The sequence below is a fragment of the Sycon ciliatum genome, chromosome 12, assembly GCF_964019385.1.
Source record: "Sycon ciliatum chromosome 12, ocSycCili1.1, whole genome shotgun sequence".
NCBI classification, from domain to species: domain Eukaryota; kingdom Metazoa; phylum Porifera; class Calcarea; order Leucosolenida; family Sycettidae; genus Sycon; species Sycon ciliatum.
In genome coordinates this window covers 5,581,372-5,607,717 of record NC_088654.1, presented here as the reverse complement: position 1 = coordinate 5,607,717, position 26,346 = coordinate 5,581,372, and the positions used below count along the sequence as shown (strand labels likewise).

Below are 26,346 nucleotides of genomic sequence, written 5' to 3'. Positions count from 1 at the left end.
CTTGAAGCAACAGCAGAGGAGGACATCCTCGTCCTTCGTCGCTGGCTGGCTACAGTCCTTCCAACAGCGAAGTTGTTACGAAAAAAATTCAGACGTTCTGCAAGACTCCCGCGACGAAACTTTCCCTTGTACCTGCCGCGTGAACGTCCCATCACAACCTGTCCTGGCACCACATTACCAGCACCCTACAACGAATATTCCGACAAACTCCTACATTGACAGATATCTCCTCTGACAAACCACTGCTGCTTCACCAGTTCACTGAACTTCCTCGAAAACAACAAAAACGAACGGCGTCGTTTTCTTTATTTTTGAATTTTTTCCCTTCGCGACCGCGGCCGATCGCGCGGAGCGCCCCGATTCCATGGAAACGAGCGCCATTTTCAAAACTCATTTCGATGCGCTGAGCAATCAGCCCCAGCCACCTTAAAGAGGGACGATAACGACGGTGCAAGTTCCTTAGCCGCTTCTTTGAGTAGGCGGTTTGGAATAGAGTCGAACCCGGGGCTTTTATTGGTATCAACTCCGCGGAGGAGTTTTTCGACCTCAGCTTGGGAAGTCGAGATTTCTTGAAGGGGACTGAGGATGTCAGGGGTGGTGTTGATGGCTGGAGTTTGCTCATCCGCATTGGTCACAGACAGCTTGCTCTGTGAAATGAAGAATTCGTTGAGGGCAGCGGCTTTTTGTGCTGGTGTCGTTGCAGGAGTTGCTTGGCTGACGAGTTCGGGTATGCGTTGTTTTGTAGCTGTAGTTAGGTGCTTCATGAGGCGGTGTAGGGAAGTAGAGGAGGCTGTTGAGTTGTTTACGAAATCCGATTTTGCACGACGCAAGAGGGTGGTGACACGGTTTCTTTGGGCAGTGAACGTGTTCCAGTCGTCGGGCGAGCGTGAGTGAAGGTATATTCTGTGTTTTCTGTGCTTATCCTTGATCTCTTTCAAGAGGCCCTTTGATATCCATGGTCGTGCTGGCACGTTCTTCCTGTCCCAAGGGGGGTGAGTGCGAGTAACTTGGCAGTGTTCTTGGGCGATGCTCAGGACTTTGTCGCACCAGGATCGCCAGAAGGTGTCAACTGGGCATGGGTCGTGTTTGTTTGGATGGTGGTTGAGATTTGTGCGTGAAAGGGCTTCTCGAAGAAGGTGGATAGTGCTGTCTGTCCATGACCAGAATGTGGTGCTTCTGGATCGTCGAGGGGAGTTGTTAATTATGGGGGCAGTTGATTATTGATGTGGCCACTGATAGTAGTGTGATCGGATGCGCCAAACGGTGGAAGTGATTGGATATGAACAGCATTGCTGAGGAGTGAGGAGACAACAAGGTCTAGACATGAGAGAGGTGTTTGTCGGTGGATGTAAGTAGGGAATCTGACATGTTGTGTGAGGCCGTATGTGTGTAGAAGAGTTTGTTGTTGTTGTTGTTGTGGTGTGTACGAGAGAGTCGAAAAGAACACATAATTCCAGAATAATGTTGGAAAAAGATTTGAAAAAGAAAAGAGGCGAAGTGACTTACTGGTGGTGATGAGAATGTTAATACTTGTTTTCGATTGAGCATTGAACTTAGCTGTGAAGGCATGCGTTCCAACGTGTGCCATCTTATTCAATGCATTATCTTCCAAGCACAGATCGATACGCACCACTTTCCCAACAAAGGATAGATCAGTGACTCCATTAAAATCAACATCCAGCGCAAACTGCAGCCTGTCGCCACTCCTTATACGAGTAGCAGAGAGCAACTGCAGTAAGGTTGCGTCATCACCACCGCAGATCGACATGTTAGTCAGACCGGTGGCGGGAGAGCTGACTGCAATGTCCAGCAAGGCAGCTCGCAACCGGGAAGTCCCCTGCGCCGCGGCATTGTACTGCTGCCGAGGAGAGTATAACCGTGGGAGACGGCGGCGAAGAATCCGAAAAGTAACCTTGCAAAGACTTTCATTACGTGGCCCATAATGCAAAGACGATGGCAAGACACCAAGGTATATGTCAATGACCTGAGGCTTGCCAACATCTTCTGGGGTTGAGCCACTCCAGTAATCCAGGTCTGATGCCGTGAGTATATTGTAGTCTGGGGGATGGGTGTTTTTCCTGAAAATCAGCCTTGAGCCGTGAACAGCTGTGCCCGTGTCCCGGTAGAACCATTTGTATAAGTCTGCAACGGACCTTCCATTCAGTTCAATATTGCGCGGTCCCTGTACACTAGCTAGCAATGTGTGACGAGGGGAAGCATCAACCAAGTAAACATTGACATCTGACTGTGGTTTGCACACAACAGGTTCTGTGAAAACACACGAGAAGAGGGCAAGTCAGGATAAGACAGGGGAAATCTCACGCCCTGTCGCATTGCAACTTCTCAGGCAGAGCCAGGATAGGGAGCATGCATGGGGATGGAATCCTTGCACAGGGGTATGGAACCCTTGCACAAGTTATCGGAACCCTAACGCAGGGGCATGGAACCCTTACACAGGGGTATGGTACCCTTACGGAGCGATATGTAGTCCTTACAAAGGGGTATGGAACCCTTACGGAGCGGTATGGAACCCTTACACAGGGTATAGAACCCTTACACAGGGGTATGGAACCCTTACACAGGGTATGGAACCCTTACGGAGCGGTATGTAGTCCTTACACTATGGTATGCATGCCTTACCGTATTCGCGGGATTAGAGCCCCCTCTTGCGTGGTACCCCTGTCTCCGAGAGCCAGTGAACAAATAAAGCCCTCTTTTGAATAGTTTGTTTGTATTTATTTTGATTCGCAAATTCAAACGGGCAGAGAACCCAATAACATGAAAGCGAATATGAAAATTATAATAAAAAAATCAAAAAAAATTCACGGTTCGCGTGAGACTCGGCCAAAGGCCCAGTTTTCCGCATCCGCAGGAACGCCACCACCCTCTTGGATCAAGGCGCAGATGCAGCTCCTAAGCGGTGGGAGGTGAGTAGATCAGACCCACCACAAAGTGGTCAAAGATCGAAATCCCATTCACTGCATCCAAATCCAAATCAAAATCAAAATGAGAATTAAATACTTAGATCTTCAGCGTAGAGTCAGCGGTACATCAGAAGGAGAATGGGTACAACAGAAGAGAACAGAAAAAACAGAAGCTTTCGCTTGTCTTCAGCATCTACAGGGCACAGGTATAGGGGATTTCCTGCGTGCGAAACTGCCGAGCGTGATGGATGGAACGGATGTCGCTGGGGAGGGCGTTCCATTATACAGCACCCTTGCAAGCAAAGCGCCCCCGCTCCGCAACCGAATGGGAAACTGGCACGCCAGGCCCATGGCAGATTGGAGCCGCGTAGGGCCGGATGCAGCGGGGGTTAGCAGGGCTTGCAAGTCTGGACTTGCCAGTGCATAACGACAGCGTCACACCAGGTATGCTAGCTTCTGATTGAAGACTTCTGCCACACAGAACACTGCGGAACACACGGAACACTGCCATGCGCTCCAGCAGGTCGCGGAGGGCGGCCAAAGACAGCACGAGCCCCACTGTTTTGCAGGACCTGTAGATCGTCGAGGTACCTTCTTTGCAGTGAGCTAGAGTACGCGTTTGAGGAATATACAGCAGGTAAGACATGATCAGCGATCTAAAGTAGGTCATGTGTCGCGTCCCCGGCTCACAGTGACCGGACCCCGAAATCACTACGAGCGGCGACTGAATATAGACGTGTGGCCTCACGACAAGCCCAACACAACCCAGGGGCCAACCAATATAGCTGGCTTGGTCCAAGTTCAACCCCACACGATCAACAGACAAAGACTGTTAGTTTTACGTTGTGAGTAGTATCAAATTCGAGCTCAAAGTAAACGAAGACAGAGAGCTGAGACCGAGTCTCGACTGCTAGACTAGACTAGAGTAGACTAGACTAGACTAAAACTGAACTGAAGTAAGAAAGAGAATGAGAGCTTCTTTTATAGGGTGCTTCAGAGATATATGGCGTGATCATTGCGAGGTAATTCCAGGAAATAGCAGAACAAGTCAAACCGGAATGTGCGCAGCCAGTCAGCAGAAATGCAGAATATACGTACGGTGATCATTCGAGAAGAAAGAGAAAGAAAGACATTGAGAGAAGAAAGACCAAATTGGGACGTGGGGAGCCCGCTCACCCACGTTAGAGTACAATGTGAGTATATGAGGGTCACGTTGGGGAGCCTGCTCACCCAACGTGCCATAGTTCAGCGGCTTTTTATGGTAAGTTCTGCTGCATTCTTGGTCTTGCTTGCGTGATACTCTGACCTCTTGCGCGGTGACGGTTTGGTTCTTGCACACGTCTCCTGTCTTGCACTTAGCTCTTGTTATACAATGTCATATTAGTCTTGGCTCTTTGCACGAAGCGCCGAGGCATCGTGGAAACCTGTAGAACGTCGTAGTGACGTGGTTTTGCACAAAGCCTGGAGTCACATTTCCAGGAAGTGAAGCACTTCCAGGAAACGTACAATGCGAGAACCTACCTGACCAGGTTCCGGCCTTGGATCACATGACATGTCATGCCAAGAAGGCATGTCACCTATGTGGGAAAGCGTGTGTCGCTCAACCTACATGCTAAGCACGTGGGACAAGACACTGGCCAAACCACATTGTCCCAAAAGGGCGTGACAGCTCAGCACAGAGCTGCTCACTAGGTAGATCCTGCTGTCACAGGACTATCAGGCAGCAGTAGTCACGTTCAGGGACGTGACACATGCGTGACTGGTGATTCAGGCAGCAGTGCATTCGCCAGAGTGCTCCGATCTTCTGCGACACGCGTGCAGAACACTTGGCAATGTGGGCATGCCAGGACATGCCGGAATCGATTGTGGCACCAAGATAACGAGCACTTAGCACACTAGGCAGTGAAGTGGCATGGCAGACGACCTGTAGATCAGCTGTGTGCTGACGGCCGGCAGGAATTGGCACTAATTGGCTCTTGCCAGCATTGAGGATCAGGCCTCGATCCATCAGCCAGTCTGCAAGGATTGAAACCGAAGCAGATAAGACATCAGATACCTCCTGTGCTGTTCGCCGGCTGCACGCGAGTGCAATGTCGTCCGCGAATTGAACTGACTCGGACTGGCCAACTACAGCGGGGACCTCGCGGGTTTAAAGGCTGAACAGAATGGGGCCCAGCACCAAACCTTGGGGGACACCACTCGTGCAAGCTGATATAGAGCTAGTCCGGGACCCCGACCGACACGTTGAGTGCGACCGGATAGGTAGCTGGCGAACCAGTCTAAGGCAGTACCGGACACCCCGACACTGTGGAGATCCTGCAATAGCTTGGCATTTTGGACTTTATCGAAGGCTTTGGACATGTCTAACGGGCACACACCTGTGAAACCCTGGTCCTTGGCTGTTAGAATGCGGTTTGACATAAGGACTAATGCGTCTTCGGTAGAGTGGCCAAGCCTGAAACCAAACTGGGTTGTAGGTAACGATGATGTTATGTCCAGGAAGGTGATGAGAGTTCCTTCTGAACCAACTTCTCTAGCAGCTTGGAGAGTATGGGTAGAAGGGATACAGGGCGGAAGTTAGTTGGCAGCGATGGATCACCAGATTTATGCAGTGGGATGACATTAGCTAGCCTGAACGCCGAGGGCACATGTCCGCACAACAGCGAGGCATTGAACAGGCTAGTGACAGACGGCGCCAAGACGTCAGAGCAGAGTTTGAAGACTGCCCCTGGTATGTCATCGCTGCCTGTTGCCTTCGCGGGATTAACTTGCTGGAGTAGCTGTTCAACAGCACCGATACTGACATGTGAGAACTTGGGGAGGGAAGTGCGGGGTGGAGGCCCGAGGGGAGCAGACAAATTTTGCGGTCGACAGTCATCAGTAACCACCTTGTGGAAGGCTGAGGCGACATCTTCGATCGTACAAGAGGGTTCTACATGGGGACGGTCTCTACAGGTGACTTTGTTAATGGTACGCCAAAGCTTCTTGGTGTTTCCTGCGTTTGCTGTACATTGTCCCTGGAAGTAAGTGTCTCGCTTCTGTCGGTATGCATTTCTAGCTTTCGCACGGGCGCGCTTGAATGCAGTGTGGAGCACAGCGTTCGCCTTGTCTCCCCGCCACTGCCTATGCAGCCGATTCTTGCGCTGGGTTACCTGGAAGAGGTGCTGATCCGACCAGGGTGGTAGCTGCTTCCGCTTGGCAGTAGAACACTGGAGAGGAGCATGCTTGTCAAGGATCGCCAAGAGTTTGTAGTGCCAAATTGAGCACCTGTCATCAAGTGTAGTATCCGGGGGCCAGGTATCAAGGTGTGCTGCATCAAGGTCGTCTCGGAAATCAGGTATGTGCATGCTACGTATGTTGTGGAATGGCTTCCTCGAGTCACATGCCTGTCTGGGCACTTGAGAGTGCAGGCCCAAGAGGACCTGAACGACATCATGGTCGCTGAGGTCAGACGGCACTACGGCGCAACTCCGGGCATCATCGCAACTTGTGAGAATCAAGTCGATGATCTTGCCATTGGGGCACTGGGGTGTGGTTCTAGTGGCCGTTCTGACCAGGTTTCTGAGGCCATAAGATGCTGCCAAATCTGAGAAGCGCTGATAGTGCAGGGATGTTGTGCCGGCTCAGACATCGACATTGAAGTCTCCAAGCACAGTCATAGATGGTGTCAACAGTGCTGCTTTATGAAGCGCTCCATCATGTCTTTCCCAATAGGAGACTGTTGAGTGGGGCGGGCGGTACATGCAGCCTATGAGATTCTGGTGACCACGTCTGTTTACCGAAATCCAGATGCCTTCAAGGCCGTCTACATGGAGATCAGGACGGTGAGACAGGGAGAGCTTTGATTTGTAGAAAATGCATACTCCTCCCCCCCCCCCCCCCTGGCGGCCATTGCGGTCGCAGCGGACAACACAGTAACCAGGAATGTGGATCTCATTATCAGATATGGTGCTGTTCAGCCACGTCTCGCAAAGGGCAAATGCATCCCACATATTCAGGTTAATAAGGTCTTCTAGCTCTGCAGCATTGTGTCGAAGACTGCAGATGTTTAAGCAACGGACCCGAATCTCACCCAGTAGACGCAGGTGTGGTGCGGGGGTTGCACAATAGCGCGAGGGAAAAATGAATTGGCATTGGGATTAAGAGTACATTTTGGTAATATTAGAGAAGGAAAGGGGACATCCTGACATAAGACTGCACCAAAAACAAAACAGAAAATTTACTTATCTACTTATGAATGGGTAAGCGCGTGGGTTAAGCTCATTGTCCGTGTTTAACTATGAATGAGACTTACAAGCACATGTTGATCTTGCGGTCTAGCGAACTACTGCGACTGCGTGCTGCAATCCTTGCCGTCATGTGGAGCTGCTCAAGCACTGCAGCCTCATTGGCCCTCTGGACCTGTAGGTCGATTTGCTTGGGCATTGCAGGTGTTGTGCGAAATGTGTGTTTGCCAACTGCCAGAACAAACAGATCGGGTGGTGTGTCAGGAGACTCACCTGGTGGTGTGTCAGGAGACTGGTGACTGGTCTTTCCACGGACTGGTGGGTGTTGGGGAGCTGTGGGTGTTGCACTTGGTGCAGGTACCTCCATGAGCACTTCAGATACCCCAGGATAGGGCTCGATCACCGCTCCATCTGCTGGTGCCCCCGCCTGTGTGTCCACCGCTGAGGTTTCCACTATAATGTCTGCTGCCATGGCTGGTTGGTCTGTGTTGCCATGGTTCTCCACCTCGCATTCGCTTTGTGGCGGAGCTTGGGAGCCGTTTATGGCATCAGAATACGAGCATACAGCCGGCTGTTGCACACTTGCTTGCTCATTATTTGGTGGAGATTTTTCGTTCTCCAGTACTGAACGCTTTCCCTTTGGGCAGTGAGTATCCAGTTGGTCTGGTGAATCACACAGTCTGCACGTCTTTGGCTGGTCAGTGTACCGTACAGAGAACACGTGACGACCAGCTGTCCTGATGTACGACGGAATGGATAGTGCATGGCGAGCAAGGTGGAAGCTAAATGGCGTACACCAGACGCCACCTTCAAACCTCGGTGGGTCGTTATGTGCCCATGATGTACCGTACTAGCGCCTTTCCCGTAGGGACCCAAGGCTCTCCAAAGTGCCTCGTCTGATATCCACACTGGGAGGTCAGTGACATGCAATTGCAGTGTAGGCTGTAAAACGTGCGTCACGTGTTCACCATGAGCCATCATCCCTTCACTAACGAGTTTCTCGGCACTATCTATAGACAAAAAGGTCACGATACACGAGCGGTTTCCACTTAGCTGCACAGCTTGAAGGTCAGCATAGCCAAGATCCTCCAGGGTGTCCGCAATATTGACGGTTGGGCGCCAGGCGGGCAATGGAATTTGACAGATGTCCCCCGCAATTGCAGTGAGGAGAGACTCCTCCACGCTGGCACGGAGTCCCCAGCACCATCCATGGCCTCGTCCAACACAGTAACCAGGAATGTGGATCTCATTATCAGATATGGTGCTGTTCAGCCACGTCTCGCAAAGGGCAAATGCATCCCACATATTCAGGTTAATAAGGTCTTCTAGCTCTGCAGCATTGTGTCGAAGACTGCAGATGTTTAAGCAACGGACCCGAATCTCACCCAGTAGACGCAGGTGTGGTGCGGGGGTTGCACAATAGCGCGAGGGAAAAATGAATTGGCATTGGGATTAAGAGTACATTTTGGTAATATTAGAGAAGGAAAGGGGACATCCTGACATAAGACTGCACCAAAAACAAAACAGAAAATTTACTTATCTACTTATGAATGGGTAAGCGCGTGGGTTAAGCTCATTGTCCGTGTTTAACTATGAATGAGACTTACAAGCACATGTTGATCTTGCGGTCTAGCGAACTACTGCGACTGCGTGCTGCAATCCTTGCCGTCATGTGGAGCTGCTCAAGCACTGCAGCCTCATTGGCCCTCTGGACCTGTAGGTCGATTTGCTTGGGCATTGCAGGTGTTGTGCGAAATGTGTGTTTGCCAACTGCCAGAACAAACAGATCGGGTGGTGTGTCAGGAGACTCACCTGGTGGTGTGTCAGGAGACTGGTGACTGGTCTTTCCACGGACTGGTGGGTGTTGGGGAGCTGTGGGTGTTGCACTTGGTGCAGGTACCTCCATGAGCACTTCAGATACCCCAGGATAGGGCTCGATCACCGCTCCATCTGCTGGTGCCCCCGCCTGTGTGTCCACCGCTGAGGTTTCCACTATAATGTCTGCTGCCATGGCTGGTTGGTCTGTGTTGCCATGGTTCTCCACCTCGCATTCGCTTTGTGGCGGAGCTTGGGAGCCGTTTATGGCATCAGAATACGAGCATACAGCCGGCTGTTGCACACTTGCTTGCTCATTATTTGGTGGAGATTTTTCGTTCTCCAGTACTGAACGCTTTCCCTTTGGGCAGTGAGTATCCAGTTGGTCTGGTGAATCACACAGTCTGCACGTCTTTGGCTGGTCAGTGTACCGTACAGAGAACACGTGACGACCAGCTGTCCTGATGTACGACGGAATGGATAGTGCATGGCGAGCAAGGTGGAAGCTAAATGGCGTACACCAGACGCCACCTTCAAACCTCGGTGGGTCGTTATGTGCCCATGATGTACCGTACTAGCGCCTTTCCCGTAGGGACCCAAGGCTCTCCAAAGTGCCTCGTCTGATATCCACACTGGGAGGTCAGTGACATGCAATTGCAGTGTAGGCTGTAAAACGTGCGTCACGTGTTCACCATGAGCCATCATCCCTTCACTAACGAGTTTCTCGGCACTATCTATAGACAAAAAGGTCACGATACACGAACGGTTTCCACTTAGCTGCACAGCTTGAAGGTCAGCATAGCCAAGATCCTCCAGGGTGTCCGCAATATTGACGGTTGGGCGCCAGGCGGGCAATGGAATTTGGCAGATGTCTCCCGCAATTGCTGTGAGGAGAGACTCCTCCACGCTGGCACGGAGTCCCCAGCACCATCCATGGCCTCGTCCAATATGATACAAGGTAACAATCTACTAGACATCATAAACTACAGGTACCCTGAAGACTTGCTCGGAGCTCCAAAAGGTGGTGGCAGTAACTGTTGACAGCTGACGAGCATAGTGCCCCCCCCCCCCCCCCCCGCTGGCACTTCACCAAAGTTAGCTTTGGAGAACTTAGTGCACAGGGTGGCCAGGCATGCCACCTTGGCACAATCGGCGCATGCGCTGGATGGAAAATTCTTTATTTGTGATGTTGAAACATTATGACGTCTCTGGCCAGTCACCATCGTCAGATCGTCAGGTTCTGACGATGGGTGACTGGCCTGAAATGTCATAATTTTTCGACATCACTTATACAGAATGTTCCATCCAGCGCATGTGCCGAGTGTGAATGCCAACTGAATAGAGCAGTTGTCAGTTGAGAAGCCCCCTTTTCTAACATACTCTAGCTTATCAAAATGATCTGGCATTTATTGTTACTTGGTCTTCTGTCAACAATATTGTCGCTAATCTTTCGACAATTTGAACTTAGACATCAATGCGTGCACTTGAGATGATAAAACTTGGTATGATGGAAGGTAAGGTATAGAATGACAACTGGCCATGAGGATTTTATTCTCCAAGGAAGGGTTCATACTGTTTTTTGGTCCTCCTCGTCGCTGCTCTCGGCGCTGGTGACAAATATTTTTTGCTCGGGATTGACTCTCTCGCTTTCCCAAGCTCATCTCTCTTCCTCTCTGCTGCCTGGCTATTTTCTAAAGGGAAGTCAATCCTGACGGTCACTTTCTCTATAGGACTTCGCGTGGGCAGCACGGCTGTCTGTGTGGTTCAAATCAGTCTCTGTTCTTTGCAAGATTTCTTTTGAACTACGACGATGGGTGCAGTGCTTGCAAATCTCCACGATCTGCTGGATACTCCGAGTGTCGAGCTGGAAGTAAGGAAACTGCGATCTCAGCGCGTCGAGTGATCCCTGACGTGAGCGTTGTCGGCCGTTTTGCAAAATGGAACTGATTCCTAGTAGCCGATTACTTTTTTCTGCTCTTGCCTGCGCAGTGTGACAAGATAGTCTATTTCGATGCAGCGCTGTATCAATCCGAGTCACCCACCCGTCACACTCGATATCTAGCTAGACTTTTCAGGTACTAGTAAACTAACCTACTTACCAAAATTGGGATGAAATGGGCTGCCGAGTGAGCATTGGCGACATAGAAACAAAGCTGAAAGATAAGCGACAATATTGCTGACGCGCACCACGTATAAGAATTAATGCAAACAACGCTGGGGGAACTAGTATAAACCAGCATTTTCTCCAGGGAAGAAGGAATCTTACCTGTACACACTACTAGCACTTTGCCCCACATGTAAGCATTTGCCTCGCCCAGGTTTCTTGGGTTGAGGCTATACCCACCGCCAGCAGCTCTTGCCACAAATTTGTCGGTGGCGCCAAGTAGTGAGATAGTCTGCCTTGCAAATTCAACAGCACAGTTGTCCGTTTGAAGATCATGAGACGTTATAAAGAGTCCTGGGCATAGGTGACTCGAAATGGGTTGTCCTGGGTAGGGATGCATTAAGGAGTGGCTGGGCTTCGGGCCGAGCCATGGTATGTAAACGTCGCGCCCATTACAAACCTTCGACAACATTCGCTTCTTGCTTCTGTCCGCTGAGGTGTCACACAGAACAGGACACAATGAGACAATAAGAGTGATATTTTTTTACGATGGTTTATACTATAAACCGGTAATACAAACCTCGGCGGTGCCTCAGTTTGTATTATCGGTTTATATTTCACGTACAAGCGTACTGTTGGGATGTATTATAATTAATTATACCTAGTTGACATTTTTTCCATTATTTCCTGTACTGTAAAACGACAAATTTTCGCGGCAACTAAATTTAGCGTTTTGGCAAACTGGACCAGTTAGCGGCGATTAATTTTTACCTTCCACCGAAAATCAAAGAATTTTATTTTACGAAGCTTCGGAGTGCTGGGCGCAGAGTGCATGAAGAATGAGAGAAGAAATCAAAGAATGAAAGAAGGAATCAAGGAATGTAAGAAGGAGTCCAGGCATCAAAGAGAACCATAAGGTAAGTACTAGTACTGGGAGAAAGCATGGCACGTTCGAAGAGGGATCATCGGAAGACTTTCTCTTCGAACTGCTGAGCCACTGCGATACTCATCGCGACACAATTCAGAAGACTTCTTCGAGCAGTACAACACTAAAATCTACGCAACAGCAAGCTGGCCAAACACTCCAAGAAGTTCTACTACACTCTGCACAACACTGAGACATTCTCCAGGCGATCGTTTTATTCTCTTCTGGTTCAAGTCGCCGTACTTCAACGACAACTAATGTTTCAATGGTTACTTGCAAGAATGGTGTTGGTACGTAACCCGTCGTTGCAACAGCTGCGCGCTTTGGTTGGACATAGCCGGCCGTGCAAGCATCGATCAGCGCTGTGAATGTACAGTCAGTGCAGTGAGTGATGCATGCGCATGTACGAGTACGAGTCGTACTTTACAGATCTGTTGCAAAACGATCGATCGTACAAATTAATTTCGCGTGTCAAACTTTCGCGATTCGACCCTGCTCGCGAAAGTCGCGAAAGTTAATCTCTCGCGAAAGTTTGTCGTTTTACAGTAGTTGCTGCCCCTGCCCCCCCCCCCTCCTGCCCCTGCCCCCCCCCCCCCCCCACTCCTGCCTTTGCCCCCCCACTCCTGCCCCTGCCCCCCCCCCACTCCTTCCCCTGCCCCCCCCCCACTCCTGCCCCTGCCCCCCCCCCCCCACTCCTGCCCCTGCCCCCCCACTCCTGCCCCCCCCACTCCTGCCCCTGCCCCCCCACTCCTGCCATTCCATATGTCTCATCGCTTTTTAGCCATTAAATGGTGTGTGGTTTTCGTAAAAAAAAAGAAAAGAAAAGAAACTTCCCCATGATGGGGAGGGAACGAAATCGTTCAGTTTCTAAATTTGTTTTACTTGACTGTGTGGATTGTGTTGATGCTTATACTTTCCTTTCGAAATTGGATAGGCCTCAAATTTCTCCTTAGAATTAACAAGAGAGCTTGGAAGCTCAGGGCCCAAAGCTATGCTGTTTTGCCTTGATGACCTAGGCAAAAAAGCATAGGGATAGTATAATTTTTTTTAAAGACATAATCTGGGATTCGAGCCCGCACTATCGCCCTGTATCAGGCATGCATCCCCCGATACACTTCGCATACATACTAATCCTTCCAAGTTGCTTCACGTTATGATCTTGCATTTGAAAGCCCTACTTTGAATATCGTGGCCAGCTGTTTGTGGCCAGCCGTCTTTGATGGTACGGTACGGGACAGGTACGATCAAGGGTAATACCGTCTACCACCTTGATGACCTAGGCAAAAAAGCATAGGGACGTTATAAATTTTCAATTCCCCTTTTTTTAAGGCATGACCTGGGATTCGAACCCGCGCTATTGCCCTACATGCATTCCCCCATACACTTCGCATTCATACTCATTCTTTCAAGTTGCTTCACGTTATGATCTTGCATTTGAAAGCCCTATTTGAATATTGTGGCCTGCTGTTTGAGGCCAGCTGTCTTTGATGGTACGGTACCGGACAGATACGGGATAGCGCCAGGCGTTACACAAACAAACAAACAAACAAACAAATACCAAATTAAAGCTGTGTGGACCCTGGCTAGCGCCAGACATTATTGAAGTAACGTCTTCTGCATAGCTACGGTTATACTGTAAAATGACAAACTTTCGTGAGCGATTGACTTTCGCGACTTTCGAGAGCAGGGCCGAATTGCGAAAGTTTGACACGCGGATAAGAAATTTGTACAATCATGTACTACGCGATGCGTCGATGATCGATCGTGTACTGTCTGTACATGCACTGCACAGACTGTGGACTAGCGCTGATCCATGCTTGCACGGTTACAGTCCAAAGCGCGCAGCTGTTGAAAGTAACGTACCAACACCAGTCTTCCTAGTTGTCGTTGGAGTACGGCGACTTGAACCAGAATTGCAGAAGAGAATAAAACGATCGACTGGAAAATGTCTCAGTGTTGTGGAGAGTGTTGTTCAACTTGTTGGAGTGTTTGGCCAGCTTGCTGTTGCATAGATTTTAGTGTTGTACTGCTCGAAGTAGTCTTCTGAATTTTATCGCCATTAGTATTGCAGTGGCTCAGCAGGTCGAAGAGAAGGCCTTCTGATGATCCCTCTTCGAAAACACCATCCTTTCTTGCAGTACTCACCTTATGATTATCTTCGATTCCTTGATTCATTCTTTTATTCTTTGATTACTTCTCTCATTCTTCTTGCCCTCTGCGTCCCAGCACTCTGAGACTTCGTAAAACATAACTCTTTAAGATTTTCAGTGGAAGGTAAAAATCGCTACAATTAATCGCCGCTAACTGGTCCAGTTTGCCAAAACGCTAAATAAAGCCGCCGCAAAAGTTTGGCGGTTTACAGTCATAAACTTTTAAACAGTTGTCTCAGTGGAGGAGGGGGGGGGGGGCAAATGGACCCCAAGAGTATGTTTTGGGGAAACCCCTATTTCCTATATCACATCCTCCTGAAATTCCAGGTGTTGATCTACTACAGGTACTAGATTTCCAAGGGAATCAAATTGTCTGGGTTAGAATTTCAGGATTGTTTACAATTTTCACCGGGAGAGTCCTCACCAAATTCTAGTGCATGGTCGCACATTTCCTAGGTCATTTTCTTTGCTATAATCATTGGCTTGTTAAAAAAAAAGACACGCCAGTCGCCTGGAGGCCAGTAGTGGTAGAAGCATAGATAATGAGACACAGAAATTCTGTGCATTAAAAGTTCATATCATGACAGGGCTACAGAGGAGTCATGCCATTCTCATTCCGATCTACCAGAGGAAATAGCTTCCACCGAAACCTGTAGATCCGAAGCGAACACCCCTTTATTAATGAACTTTCATAGTACGGTTATGTAGAATGGCATTCGGCGCAAAGTGTGACTGGACATTAACGACTTACTGTAACAGACTATTTTGGCGGTGTCGTCCATCGATGCCACATGTGTGTCTCCATGCGAGCTGCGTCGCATCAAAGTGCCGTTATCGTGTTTGACCCAAACCATCTCTTCCGAGCTCGCATTGCTCAGCAACGAGACGTATACGAAATTGTGCAGGCACTGCGGTGCAGTAGTCACTGATGGCAGCGCTAGACCGAGGTCAGAGCAGGCACTCTGCGCGTATGTATAGCTTGCCCGAGTCGTAGCGATTCCGTAATTGGGCGGCACTGTGAAGAAGTCATTGGCTTCACAATCATTACTCAATGGTACCCTGTCGTGACCGCCAAACCACACTGGACAGAAGAAAGAAGATAACGAGTGCATGGTTAGATATCGCTGGCCAAACCCTTTGCTCTTGTACGGCCATACAAGGGTAGTCTGCATGCTGGCAGAGGGTTTTGCGAGCAAACAAAGAAAATGTTGTACATGCTGCTGGGATTCTGACACTAGTTGTACATACTGCTGAATCGTGGTACACGCTGCTGCGCTTTTGCAACAATGGTACACACTTGCATTTTAGTCACCCGCTTTGTACACACTTCCAGCAATAGTCCCCATTGGGAGGCATTCGTCAGATGTCCAGTCGTCTTCTCAAAGGAAGTGCAAAGTACATGTAGTATTCTCTCCAACGAAACAGTTGGCCTTTTGTGGCGTGGTGCGGTCGCGAGAGGGGTATATTGTGTCCTTAGCTAGACGACAGTTGGCACCCAGCTATTCAGCTTACCATCCACAACCCTGAGTTCGTCTACGTGCCAGGGTTTGTTTTGTCTCCTCTCCGCACCCTCGCCATGGCCCAGTTACTTTTGTCTCAAGAGGGTCCAAACCACTCATAAGACCTCCTACTCAGGTGAGCATGCCTTTGTAATTGTCTGCTCTGCGCCGTAGGTTGCCTCTACTTTGTACTCGATTTCAAATTTTTCAATTTTTTGTGTCCGGTCCCGCCGTATAGTAAATAAGCAGAACCTTGTTCACGGCTGTTAGGCTGTGTTTACATGAGAAATTTCAAACCCGGGTTGAAAGTCTGAGCGATCGACAAAATAGGTGAGCGTTTACATGAAGACAGTTGACCCGGGTCAAATACTGATATGCCGCCAAAAGTCCACTTCTAGAGTCCTGTATGGTCACGTGAATCCGTACATTTTGTACGATTTTCTTGACCCGGGTTGATTTCAACCCTCCCCCCAAGGGGAGGGTTGAAAGGGCGAAATTTCAACTCGGGTCAAGCGCAATGCGTCTTCAGCCGTTCTAAGGTCACCAAACCAAAAGTCTCCAAACCACGCTGGTAACCGATGGGTATTCAATGTTAACATCTTCAGGAAGACTTCAGCCGTTTCCCGAGAGTTTGGACGTCGTTGCCGTTATTTTCCACGGTGTTCTTCTTCCTCCTGTCTGGAGCTGCAATTGCATCCTGGAATTATTAGAAAGGTATTTCGTGAAAGTCTCCAAACCACGCTGGTAACCGATGGGTATTCAATGTTAACATCTTCAGGAAGACTTCAGCCGTTTCCCGAGAGTTTGGACGTCGTTGCCGTTATTTTCCACGGTGTTCTTCTTCCTCCTGTCTGGAGCTGCAATTGCATCCTGGAATTATTAGAAAGGTATTTCGTGCGGGCTGGGGGGGGGGGGTCCAACAAGCAAAAACTGCCATCGCTGTAGGACAACTGGTAACTTTCACCCTTCAAGGAGGTAGAGCAAGGAATTTTTGGTATTTTGTACTTTATAAAGGATTTTCAAAAGGCTTTGGGCCTGTCGAGGGGAACTCCTGCAAAAAGAATGAAATGACAACTTTATGTAGAGGGAGCAGTTAATCGAGGATAGGCTAAGGAAATAGATCGAGGCATACAAAATCTGGTAATTTTAAAAGGAGTTGGGATACCGTCAGTGTAATGAATATATCGGCGAAAATGCTGATAGAGAGAATGCTTGAAATCGGGGAGGCTGTTTATAGATGTAAGAGAAGGTGGTAGGCAATTCCATAGCATTGCAGCTTTGTTGGAAAAGAGGGAAGAAAAACGCACACCGTGATAATTGATGTTAAAAGTTTGTTTGGTCTTCTTGGACTTGGAGACAGTGAAAGGTGAAAATGTTGGAGATGTTCTGGAGATATATGTATAAGTTTAAATAGAGTAGCAAGAGCTGATACTTGTCTGCGAAAGTGCAGGGACTCTAAGTCACAAAGGGCATTTAACTGGGATTTCGTTTCGCATCTATCAACATTGACTTTTTTACGTAGCAAATACTTCCTAGCTACTCTGGCTTGTAAAATATTTTTAAAAACGCTCCAGCTCAGCTTTGGTGATGGCATAGGACCAGGCCGAGGTGGCGTGTTCCAGGGCAGGTCGGAAAAACCTTTATATAGAAGTAGAAGGGCTGTGGCGGCAAGATGCCGTCCCATGAAGCATAGCAGATAACCACGACGTTGGAAGGTTTTCAGGATGGTCTGAAGGTGGATTGTGTTGGACTGGTCGGGTGGTAAATACACTCCAAGGCGCTTTGCAGCTTCAACGATGGTGATAGGTTGGGAAGAGAGCTGGATGGTATGGTATTGGTATAGTATTTGTATTTGAATTCACCAATCGAACAGGCATATCTGCCTTCTTGCCGGGATGGCCAGAGCCAACCACAGCTCCTACTGATTGATGAATATGATAATGTGAAGCAAAAAAAGTGAATAGGAGGAGACAATAACTTTATTAAGGCGATTAATAGTATAAGGGAAGCGGACATTACGAAATGATGAGTGAGAATACATGTATCAAAACCTCGTCTCGCCTATGTCTACCTCGCCTCGTTCAAGCCATTCAGGTCAAATTTATTTTTGGTTTATTTATTTCGTGAATTTTTTTGTAGTGTGTGTGTGTGCGTGTGTGTTCATAAAATATTACCAAATTAGAGGTCCGATCATGGTGAGCCACGCTCTAATTTTGGTGTTTAGCAGAAGTGCAACTACGCTATTTTAGCCATGCAGACAGTATCAGTAGGTTCCTCGTCACATCTAGTTTCTTATCTTTAGACTTAGAGAAGTACAGGAACAATAAGTATAACTGTAATGCATGATCTAGTAAACACTTTTGTGAGATCCGTGCATGCGTGCAATATGTGTGTGTGTGTGTGTGTGTGTGTGTGTGTGTGTGTTTTTCTCCCTCAGTCATTTTTTGTCTTTGTCTCTCTTTTTTCTATCTTTCTTTTTCTCGATTATTGTTTCCATCATCGTGAAATGAGGGTTGTTGAATTGCAGCCGTGTGCCTTTGGCACTGTACTGAGGACCTGAGGAGAGTTGATTGTTACTTCAACTCAGCAATGCAGCCATCATTAGCTCTCTTTGTTCTAATTATTGGGAGGATATACTGGCATTGCAATCAAGTAAAGATTAGGCAAACCTCGATAATCTCCGAAAATATTTTCTCCAAATGGAAAGACAATCTTTGTGAGTTCGTGATTTGCATTTGCGTGCATACATGAGCAAGTGACGGACCACAGCACGTGCGCGGTTACCATGCCATTTCGAACTGACTCCATCTTTCTAATATGCTTCTTCTTGACAGCCGTGTGTTCCCTTGTGCTTGAGTCTGATGTGCAGTCTTGTTGCTCATTGTACAGGTATTGGTTAGCCCAGTTGTGTTGTTTGTTCCCATGTCGCTCTGATGTCGCTCTGACTACACTGTACTGTCCTGTTGTGTGCACGGAATTTGCACGCTCCTTTTCGCTCTCCGCTTTCCAATCTGGAACTTGGTTTCGCATGCTCATCGTGACTTCAGCATGGGTAACTTTGCTCTAATTCTGTTTTTTTTTGCCCTGTCCGTTGCACTGGTGGTCGTCATGGAGTTGCTGCCTTGTAGTACTCCGGTATCGAAACTGTGTCGCTAGATTTGTTTAGATGTCCCCATCGACCTACTCGATGTGGTGCCCCTCACACGTTCCATATTTTCTTGTTTCGAGTTCCTACCTTGCACTTTTCTCCATGTTCTGCGTCGGGCATTGTCGTGCTCGGCATGCACTGCCGAAAACGTAGGAAAGCTGCTAGATTCGGGTTTGGTGGGAGGATAAATCCAGGTTGAACTATTAGCGCCTTGTTCTATAATGTGTCTCGGCATGCGGGTCTCTCCAGATAACCTGGGGGGGGGGGGGGGGGGCGTTCGATCATGGTGAACCGCTGTCTGCCTGGTGGGCTGGAGGTAGGCCTGTCCGGATTGCACATTTTACGCATTTCAGGGTTTTTTCAGCTTTTTTTTGCATTTTGGGTTTTTCAGCATTTTTCAACATTTTGAGCATTTTTGCAACAAAAGGATCGATTCCTTTCGACTATCGAAAACAACCACATCCTTTGCACACGCTTCCTCCACGTGCACTTGGAACGACAAGGGATATACGTTTTACGCCATTTTGGTTGTCATGGTAACGGCAGCATAATTTTCGCATTTTCGGTGAAATAATGATTTTTTTTAAAGAGTTTTAGCACTTTGGGTAAAATTCCAAAAATAAACATTTCCATTTTGACCCTTCAAAAAACGAATAATCCGGACAGGGTTAGCTGGAGGGATCCTGTGCTCATTTGTATCAGTTCGTCTTGGGGTAGTCCAGCACTTCTCAAACACACCTTATTTTCTGGATTACAACTTGCAAGCCGCACTTTATGTATGCCATGTCTGCGCGGCATTGGTGCATGTGTGTGTGTGTGTGTGTGTGTGTGTGTGTGTGTGTGTGTGTGTGTGTTACTATATTGTGAAAAGCATTCTTCATCCTTGTCGCGAACGTCGCGATGAAATACATGTACATGAATTCGGAATAACCAATTTATATTTGCATTACATGACGATGATTTTGTACTCTCTTGTTTGCTTACGTTGTGGACGATTCCACGCTTGGGTTAGCCGAAGTCTAGTTCCCCATCGTCCTTTCTAGTGATTTATTTCATTCTACTTCGAAGTAGCTTCGAAGCAATCCTTCGTTTCTCTATTCTTTGCATTTTGTTCACAAACAAATTCTTCGTTATGTTTTCGTCCCGTGAGTATTTTCGCGCTCTTGATTTGTTTTGCTCACGCGTGACTTTCCGGTTCCTTTCCTTTCCTTTTGTTATGCATGACCATGATGACGTATTGGTATGACGTTTATGTGTACGTGACCACGTGACTGCGCGTTCACTAACTACATGACTGTACAGACAGTAGGCTAGTGCATTTTAGCGATTCGCTCTCCTTGCTGTTCACTTCTTCTCCATTTCTGTTTTGTCGCTGCACTAGTTCCTTTTTGTTACCATGCCACATAAATGAAGGTCGTGGTCGCCATTTTTATGCATGTTCTTTGTGCGCAGCTGCCTGTGGATGCAGCTGCCCTTTTTCCGTTGAAATTTGATCTTGTTTGAGAAAGAAACAAAGAAACAAACTTTCCAAATCAAGAAACGTAAATGTCTTTCATGTCCGTTGAGTCGGGATCTTTATGATGTCGCGAGTCACGACATGAAAATTTGGTGCCGAAACCCCGTTTAATCAACCATGGCCTCGACGCAAGGAGGAACGTCAGGGTCCGGACAAGCAGAGTCAGGCTCCAACAGTGATACGTCGAAAATGGATACGGTCACCCTACCGGTGCAACTGACTTCTGTAAGCAGCTCAATTCAATGCCTGGTGCGAGATCTGCAACAGGAGGAGCACGATGCTGACCGGTTTATTGCCGGGCACGTGCCCCCGAATGACGTTGAAGACTTCCTGGTAAGCTTTGGAAGCATTGTCGAACGATTAGAAATGAAATTGAATCAATTTTCGAATGGTGTTGCTCAAATGCCCGCATCCACCAAGGGACAACGTGCCCAAGTTGAATAACTGAAACTGGAAATTAATGGAATGACAGTCTTGGTAGAATCAGCGGTCTCAAAAATCAGAAAATTAAAACAAGTGGCAATCAGACACAATAAACAAATGGCGATGGTCCAAGCCCCATTGCCAGCGGAGGATCCGCATGGTATTCAAAACCTTGTCAATGTGCAAAACAAAACAACACAATCTCTATTGGATGCCATCCATACACTCACCAACAATGCTCCTGGGCGTTCCGAATCACAGTCCACGCATCCCCATCACGTACGATTACCAAAACTGGAATTACCAAATTTCAGGGGTGACGTCCTCAAGTTTTCCGAATTCTGGGATGTATTTCAATCCACGGTACACGAGAACCCGTCTTTATCCCACGCAGAGAAACTGGCGTATCTAAAAACATGTTTGTCGGGCACGGCACGCAACGTCCTTGATGGGATCGTCCTCGACAACGACCACTACCCAATTGCTGTCGAATTACTCAAAGAACGGTTCGGCAGGCAGCAAATGGTGCTGAATGCCCACTATTCAGCCCTGGTCGATCTGCCACCGGCCTATGACACAGCCACATCACTGCGCCAGTTGTACGACACAGTTGAAAAACACATCCGGGCGCTCAGTGCTATTGGCGAAGACTGTGACCAAGGGATTTTTGTGTCTCTGATCACGTCAAAGCTACCGAGTCCTGCCATGTTTCAACTGGAATTAGCTGAAGGTGAGGAGACGTGGTCCGCCGACCGCCTCCGCAAACATTTACATGACTATATCATGGCAAAGGAAGCAGCAGCTCGACCAACATCAGTCGGTTCTGCACAGTCAAGCATGACTGTACCGCGGTCCACGAATGCCAGCCCTGGCGACATGCGGCCAGTCCAGACGTTGGCAGTTTCGGTCAAGAAACCACAACGCGCAAAATGCTTCTTTTGCAAGGAAGCCCATTACACAGATGAATGTGACCGGTACAGAACTTTAGAGACCAGACGCCAGCAAATCCAGGGTCGGTGCTTCATTTGTTTCCGGGACAGCCATATGGGTCCGGCTTGTCCGAACCCCTGGGCTTGTGCACATTGCCACAAGAAGACACACCACCGCAGTCTCTGCCCTTCCAAATTCGGAACTGGCCACCAACAACAACAACAATCAAAACCACCAATCAAAGCCAACACAACATGTGTCACAGCTCCTAGCTCTCCCAGCCAACAACAGGATGCAGTCATCCTGCAAACAGCAGTAGCCACAATTGGCGGCGCTACAATTACCCAGCCCGCGTGGCTCATGTTTGACACTGGGTCGTCACGGTCTTTTATTACACAGGAAGCACAACAGGCACTTCAACTTGATGCCAATGGTTCAGACACTATCGCCATGGCTGGCTTTGGCGACAGTACTCGCAAGGTTGTCTGTCTGCCACGTGTGCAACTCTCTGTCGGGTGTGATGATGGCTCCACCGTTACGGTCATAGCCAACGTAGTCGACAACATAACATGTCCCATCCAACGCTTTCCACTCGATTACACCAAATATCCGGTTCTGCAGTCTGTAAATCTTGCTGAACCCACGCCCCTCGCAACAGAGAGCGTGGTTGTCGACGTACTAATTGGAAGTGATCATTACCATCACCCCATTGGCCCTCAGGTCATATCCGTTACCGCTGACCTAGTGCTGGTCGAGTCCAAGTTAGGGTTTATTCCGTCTGGCAAAGTGTCTGGTGATACGCCCCCAGACACCGTCATGCATCTGTCGGCAGATTCCATAGCGGATTACACCTTACCTGCACTCGAAGATCTGTGGAGCCTTGAGAGTCTGGGCATTAATGACAACCCAGAAACAACAGACAACGACATGGTGAGAGAACACTTCAACGCCACAATACGCAAAGAAAACGGTCGCTACACAGTCAACTGGCCGTGGAAGGAAAAAGCTCCGCAAGTGAACTATGAGCTGGCCAGAGGTCGACTCGTCTCCCTAATCAAGCGGCTTTCTACACAGCCAGACATCCTACGACACTACGACCAGACAATCAGAGACCAACATGCAAGTGGTATCATCGAGGAAGTCCCGAATGCCGTGCCCACTGGGCCGGTCCACTATTTGCCACACCACTGCGTCCAGCGTCAGGCCAGCACAACAACCAAACACCGCATCGTCTACGATGCGTCAGCAAAAACCAACAAGGATGGAAACAGCCTCAATGACTGCCTTCACAGCGGCCCCAGCTTGCTTCCTGACCTGGGTGGCATACTGGTCCGTTTTCGCCTGTTCCCTGTTGGGATCACCAGCGATATTGAGAAGGCATTCCTCCAAGTGGGCCTCGACGAACCAGACCGGGACTACACCCGCTTTCTGTGGCTCAAGGACATTTCTCAACCAGTCTCACCAGCAAACCTGGTGACATATCGTTTCTGTCGAATCCCGTTTGGTGTTATTTCCAGCCTGTTCTTGCTGTCTGCCACCATTCATCACCATCTCGACAACAGCAACAGCACGCTCGGTTATGAAATCCGCGACTCCACCTATGTGGACAATGTGATAACTGGGCGCAACACGGCTGTCGAAGCCAGTACTCTCTATGATTCTGCAAAGAGCCTATTCAACGACGCCGCTATGAATCTCCGTGAATGGTCATCTAACAGTGATGAATTCAACCACACCCTGCCAGACTTCGACAAGGCCACATCCAACAATGTGAAATGCCTCGGCCTGGCTTGGGATACGAAAGAGGACACTCTCAATGTCATTTCTCCTAATGTGGATCACAAACACGCCAACACCAAGCGCAGCATCATCTCCGCTGCTGCTCGCTTTTACGATCCCGTTGGCTACCTGTCACCTCTGTTTGTTCGAGCCAAACTTCTGATCCAGGACATCTGGAAAGCAAAGCTCGACTGGGATGATCCGGTTCCCAACAGCATTGCAGATGATTGGCAGGCTATTGCCCAAGACCTGGACAAAGCAGACACGTTCAAGCTCCACCGTTTCACTGGTCTTGACCCAGCATCTGTCACTCGCCGCGAACTTCATGTGTTCTGCGACGCATCCGAAAAATCGTACGGTACGGTTGCCTATCTCCGTGAAGAAAGCGCCACAGCTGTGGCCACAGTCCTGCTCGTCACCAAGACGAAGGTAGCTCCACTCAAACAAATGACAATTCCTCGTTTGGAGTTGATGGCAGCGCTAATCGGTTCTCGGCTTATCAAATTCCTCCAGAACACACTGCCATTTGATCTCCACCGCACTGTTCTGTGGTCCGATTCAACTTGTGTTCTACACTGGATCAATGGCACGAACCAGCAATCTGTGTTTGTCCAGCGGCGACTAATGGAAATTCGGTCGAATCCGACAATTGCGTTCAAGTACGTCAGTACAGATTGCAATCCTGCCGACCTACCCTCACGTGGTGCAACAGCTGCTGCATTGCACGCCAGCAAACTCTGGTGGGAAGGTCCTGAATGGCTACGCGGTGATACCAGCTCACTCGGTGAACTTCCATCCCCTTCACTTGCCACAGCTGCAGCAATGGCCTCAGAACCACCCACTGAGGTATCTGTCGCAATCAATTCTTGCTCTGGGGAGGGTCCTTTCATCTCTATCCAAAGGTATTCCAGTTGGTCGAAAGCGGTACGCGTAATGGCTTACGTGAAACTGGCAGTACAGAAGCTGCAAGGCAAATGCAAACAACAAACACAACTAACCACAACCAATATCAAGGAAGCTGAAATGGAATGTGTACGAGTTATCCAAGGTCAAGAATTTGGTGAAATTAAAAATGCAATTCAGAAAAAACAAAAAATGGAACTCGTTACCAAACTCGGTCTACTTATCGATACCAACGGCCTAATTCGGTGCGCAGGGCGCATGAAGAATGCTAGGTTTCCAGAATCTGGTCCAATACTGCTGCCACGGAAACATCCTGCCACGAGGCTAATCGTGCAACTGTGCCACGCTCGCGCTCAGCACTCCGGTACTAGCCAGACGCTCATGGAGGTGCGTAAGCGTTTCTGGATAACTCGTGGGCGGGCCACCGTGCAGACAATATTGCACAGCTGCTACCACTGCAAGAAATGGGAAGCGAAACCATACCCAATGCCGGATTTTGCTCCACTGCCGAGCAAGCGTGTTAACAGGTGCATACCATTCTCGTACACTGGTATCGATTACTTCGGCCCAATGACAATGACCAAGGAAAGCGAGAAATGCAAGGTATGGGTTTGCCTGTTCACATGTTTGACTACCCGCGCAATCCACCTCGAGCGCATGGAAGACTGCAAGCACATGATCCACCTGCTGTGGATACTGTTGTCCTAGTCAACGAAGAAAAGATGCCACGCGGCTCTTGGTTAATTGGACGAATTGACAAACTGCACAACAGTAATGATGGTGAAATCAGATCTGCAACAGTTGTTCTGCCATCCAAGCGGCCGATCCAACGTCCACTATGTCTGTTGTACCCAATTGTGCAAGCGGAGAATCACGATGCAGCGCACGATGACTCGCCGCTCGCACAACCTGTACAGCCTGCACAACCTACACAGCAACAACCAGCTCGACCAACACGCCGTGCAGCCGCTGGTTCCCGTGCTAACCTGAAGAACCTAATAAGTCAAGGTGCAGTATAACTCTGTAAACTCTGTAAATAGTCTGCATGAATGTATTTATACACAGTACACTCTCTTGTTGAACACTAAGCAATCACCACACACTCATTTACACTTTGTCTACACTACTGCAATTGCAATCGCTCTTCTTCTCTGTTGTGGGGAGTGTCGCGAACGTCGCGATGAAATACATGTACATGAATTCGGAATAACCAATTTATATTTGCACTACATGACGATGATTTTGTACTCTCTTGCTTGCTTACGTTGTGGACGATTCCACGCTTGGGTTAGCCGAAGTCTAGTTCCCCATCGTCCTTTCTAGTGATTAATTTCATTCTACTTCGAAGTAGCTTCGAAGCAATCCTTCGTTTCTCTATTCTTTGCATTTTTGTTCACAAACAAATTCTTCGTTATGTTTCGTCCCGTGAGTATTTTCGCGCTCTTGATTTGTTTTGCTCACGCGTGACTTTCCGGTTCCTTTCCTTTCCTTTTGTTATGCATGACCATGATGACGTATTGGTATGACGTTTATGTGTACGTGACCACGTGACTGCGCGTTCACTAACTACATGACTGTACAGACAGTAGGCTAGTGCATTTTAGCGATTCGCTCTCCTTGCTGTTCACTTCTTCTCCATTTCTGTTTTGTCGCTGCACTAGTTCCTTTTTGTTACCATGCCACGTAAATGAAGGTCGTGGTCGCCATTTTTATGCATGTTCTTTGTGCCCAGCTGCCTGTGGATGCAGCTGCCCTTTTTCCGTTGAAATTTGATCTTGTTTGAGAAAGAAACAAAGAAACAAACTTTCCAAAGCAAGAAACGTAAATGTCTTTCATGTCCGTTGAGTCGGGATCTTTATGATGTCGCGAGTCACGGCAATCCTGAGTTTGTTTTGCCTACTTGTGTTTTCGTCGTCTTCTTGTTTATACAAAGTCTTACTTATTCAGTCATCTCCTCATTATTGTTCAAAGGTGGAGATGGGATGGGGCTGGGAGCAAGGAGAG

General features: G+C 48.5%; 1 protein-coding gene across 1 annotated transcript in view; it reads right to left on the bottom strand.

Annotated features, from left to right (window-relative positions):
- The window catches only part of LOC135827890 (uncharacterized), a 29,752-nt gene that overhangs the window by 1,888 nt on the left and 1,518 nt on the right, over positions 1-26,346 (bottom strand). Inside the window, exons 2-4 of the mRNA XM_065340327.1 lie at positions 14,896-15,225; positions 11,232-11,561; positions 1,507-2,268 (exon numbers count right to left, since the gene is read on the bottom strand). Coding sequence (XP_065196399.1) covers positions 1,507-2,268; positions 11,232-11,561; positions 14,896-14,998 — 1,195 coding nt within the window. The 5' untranslated portion in view covers positions 14,999-15,225. The remainder of the gene's footprint in view (positions 1-1,506; positions 2,269-11,231; positions 11,562-14,895; positions 15,226-26,346) is intronic.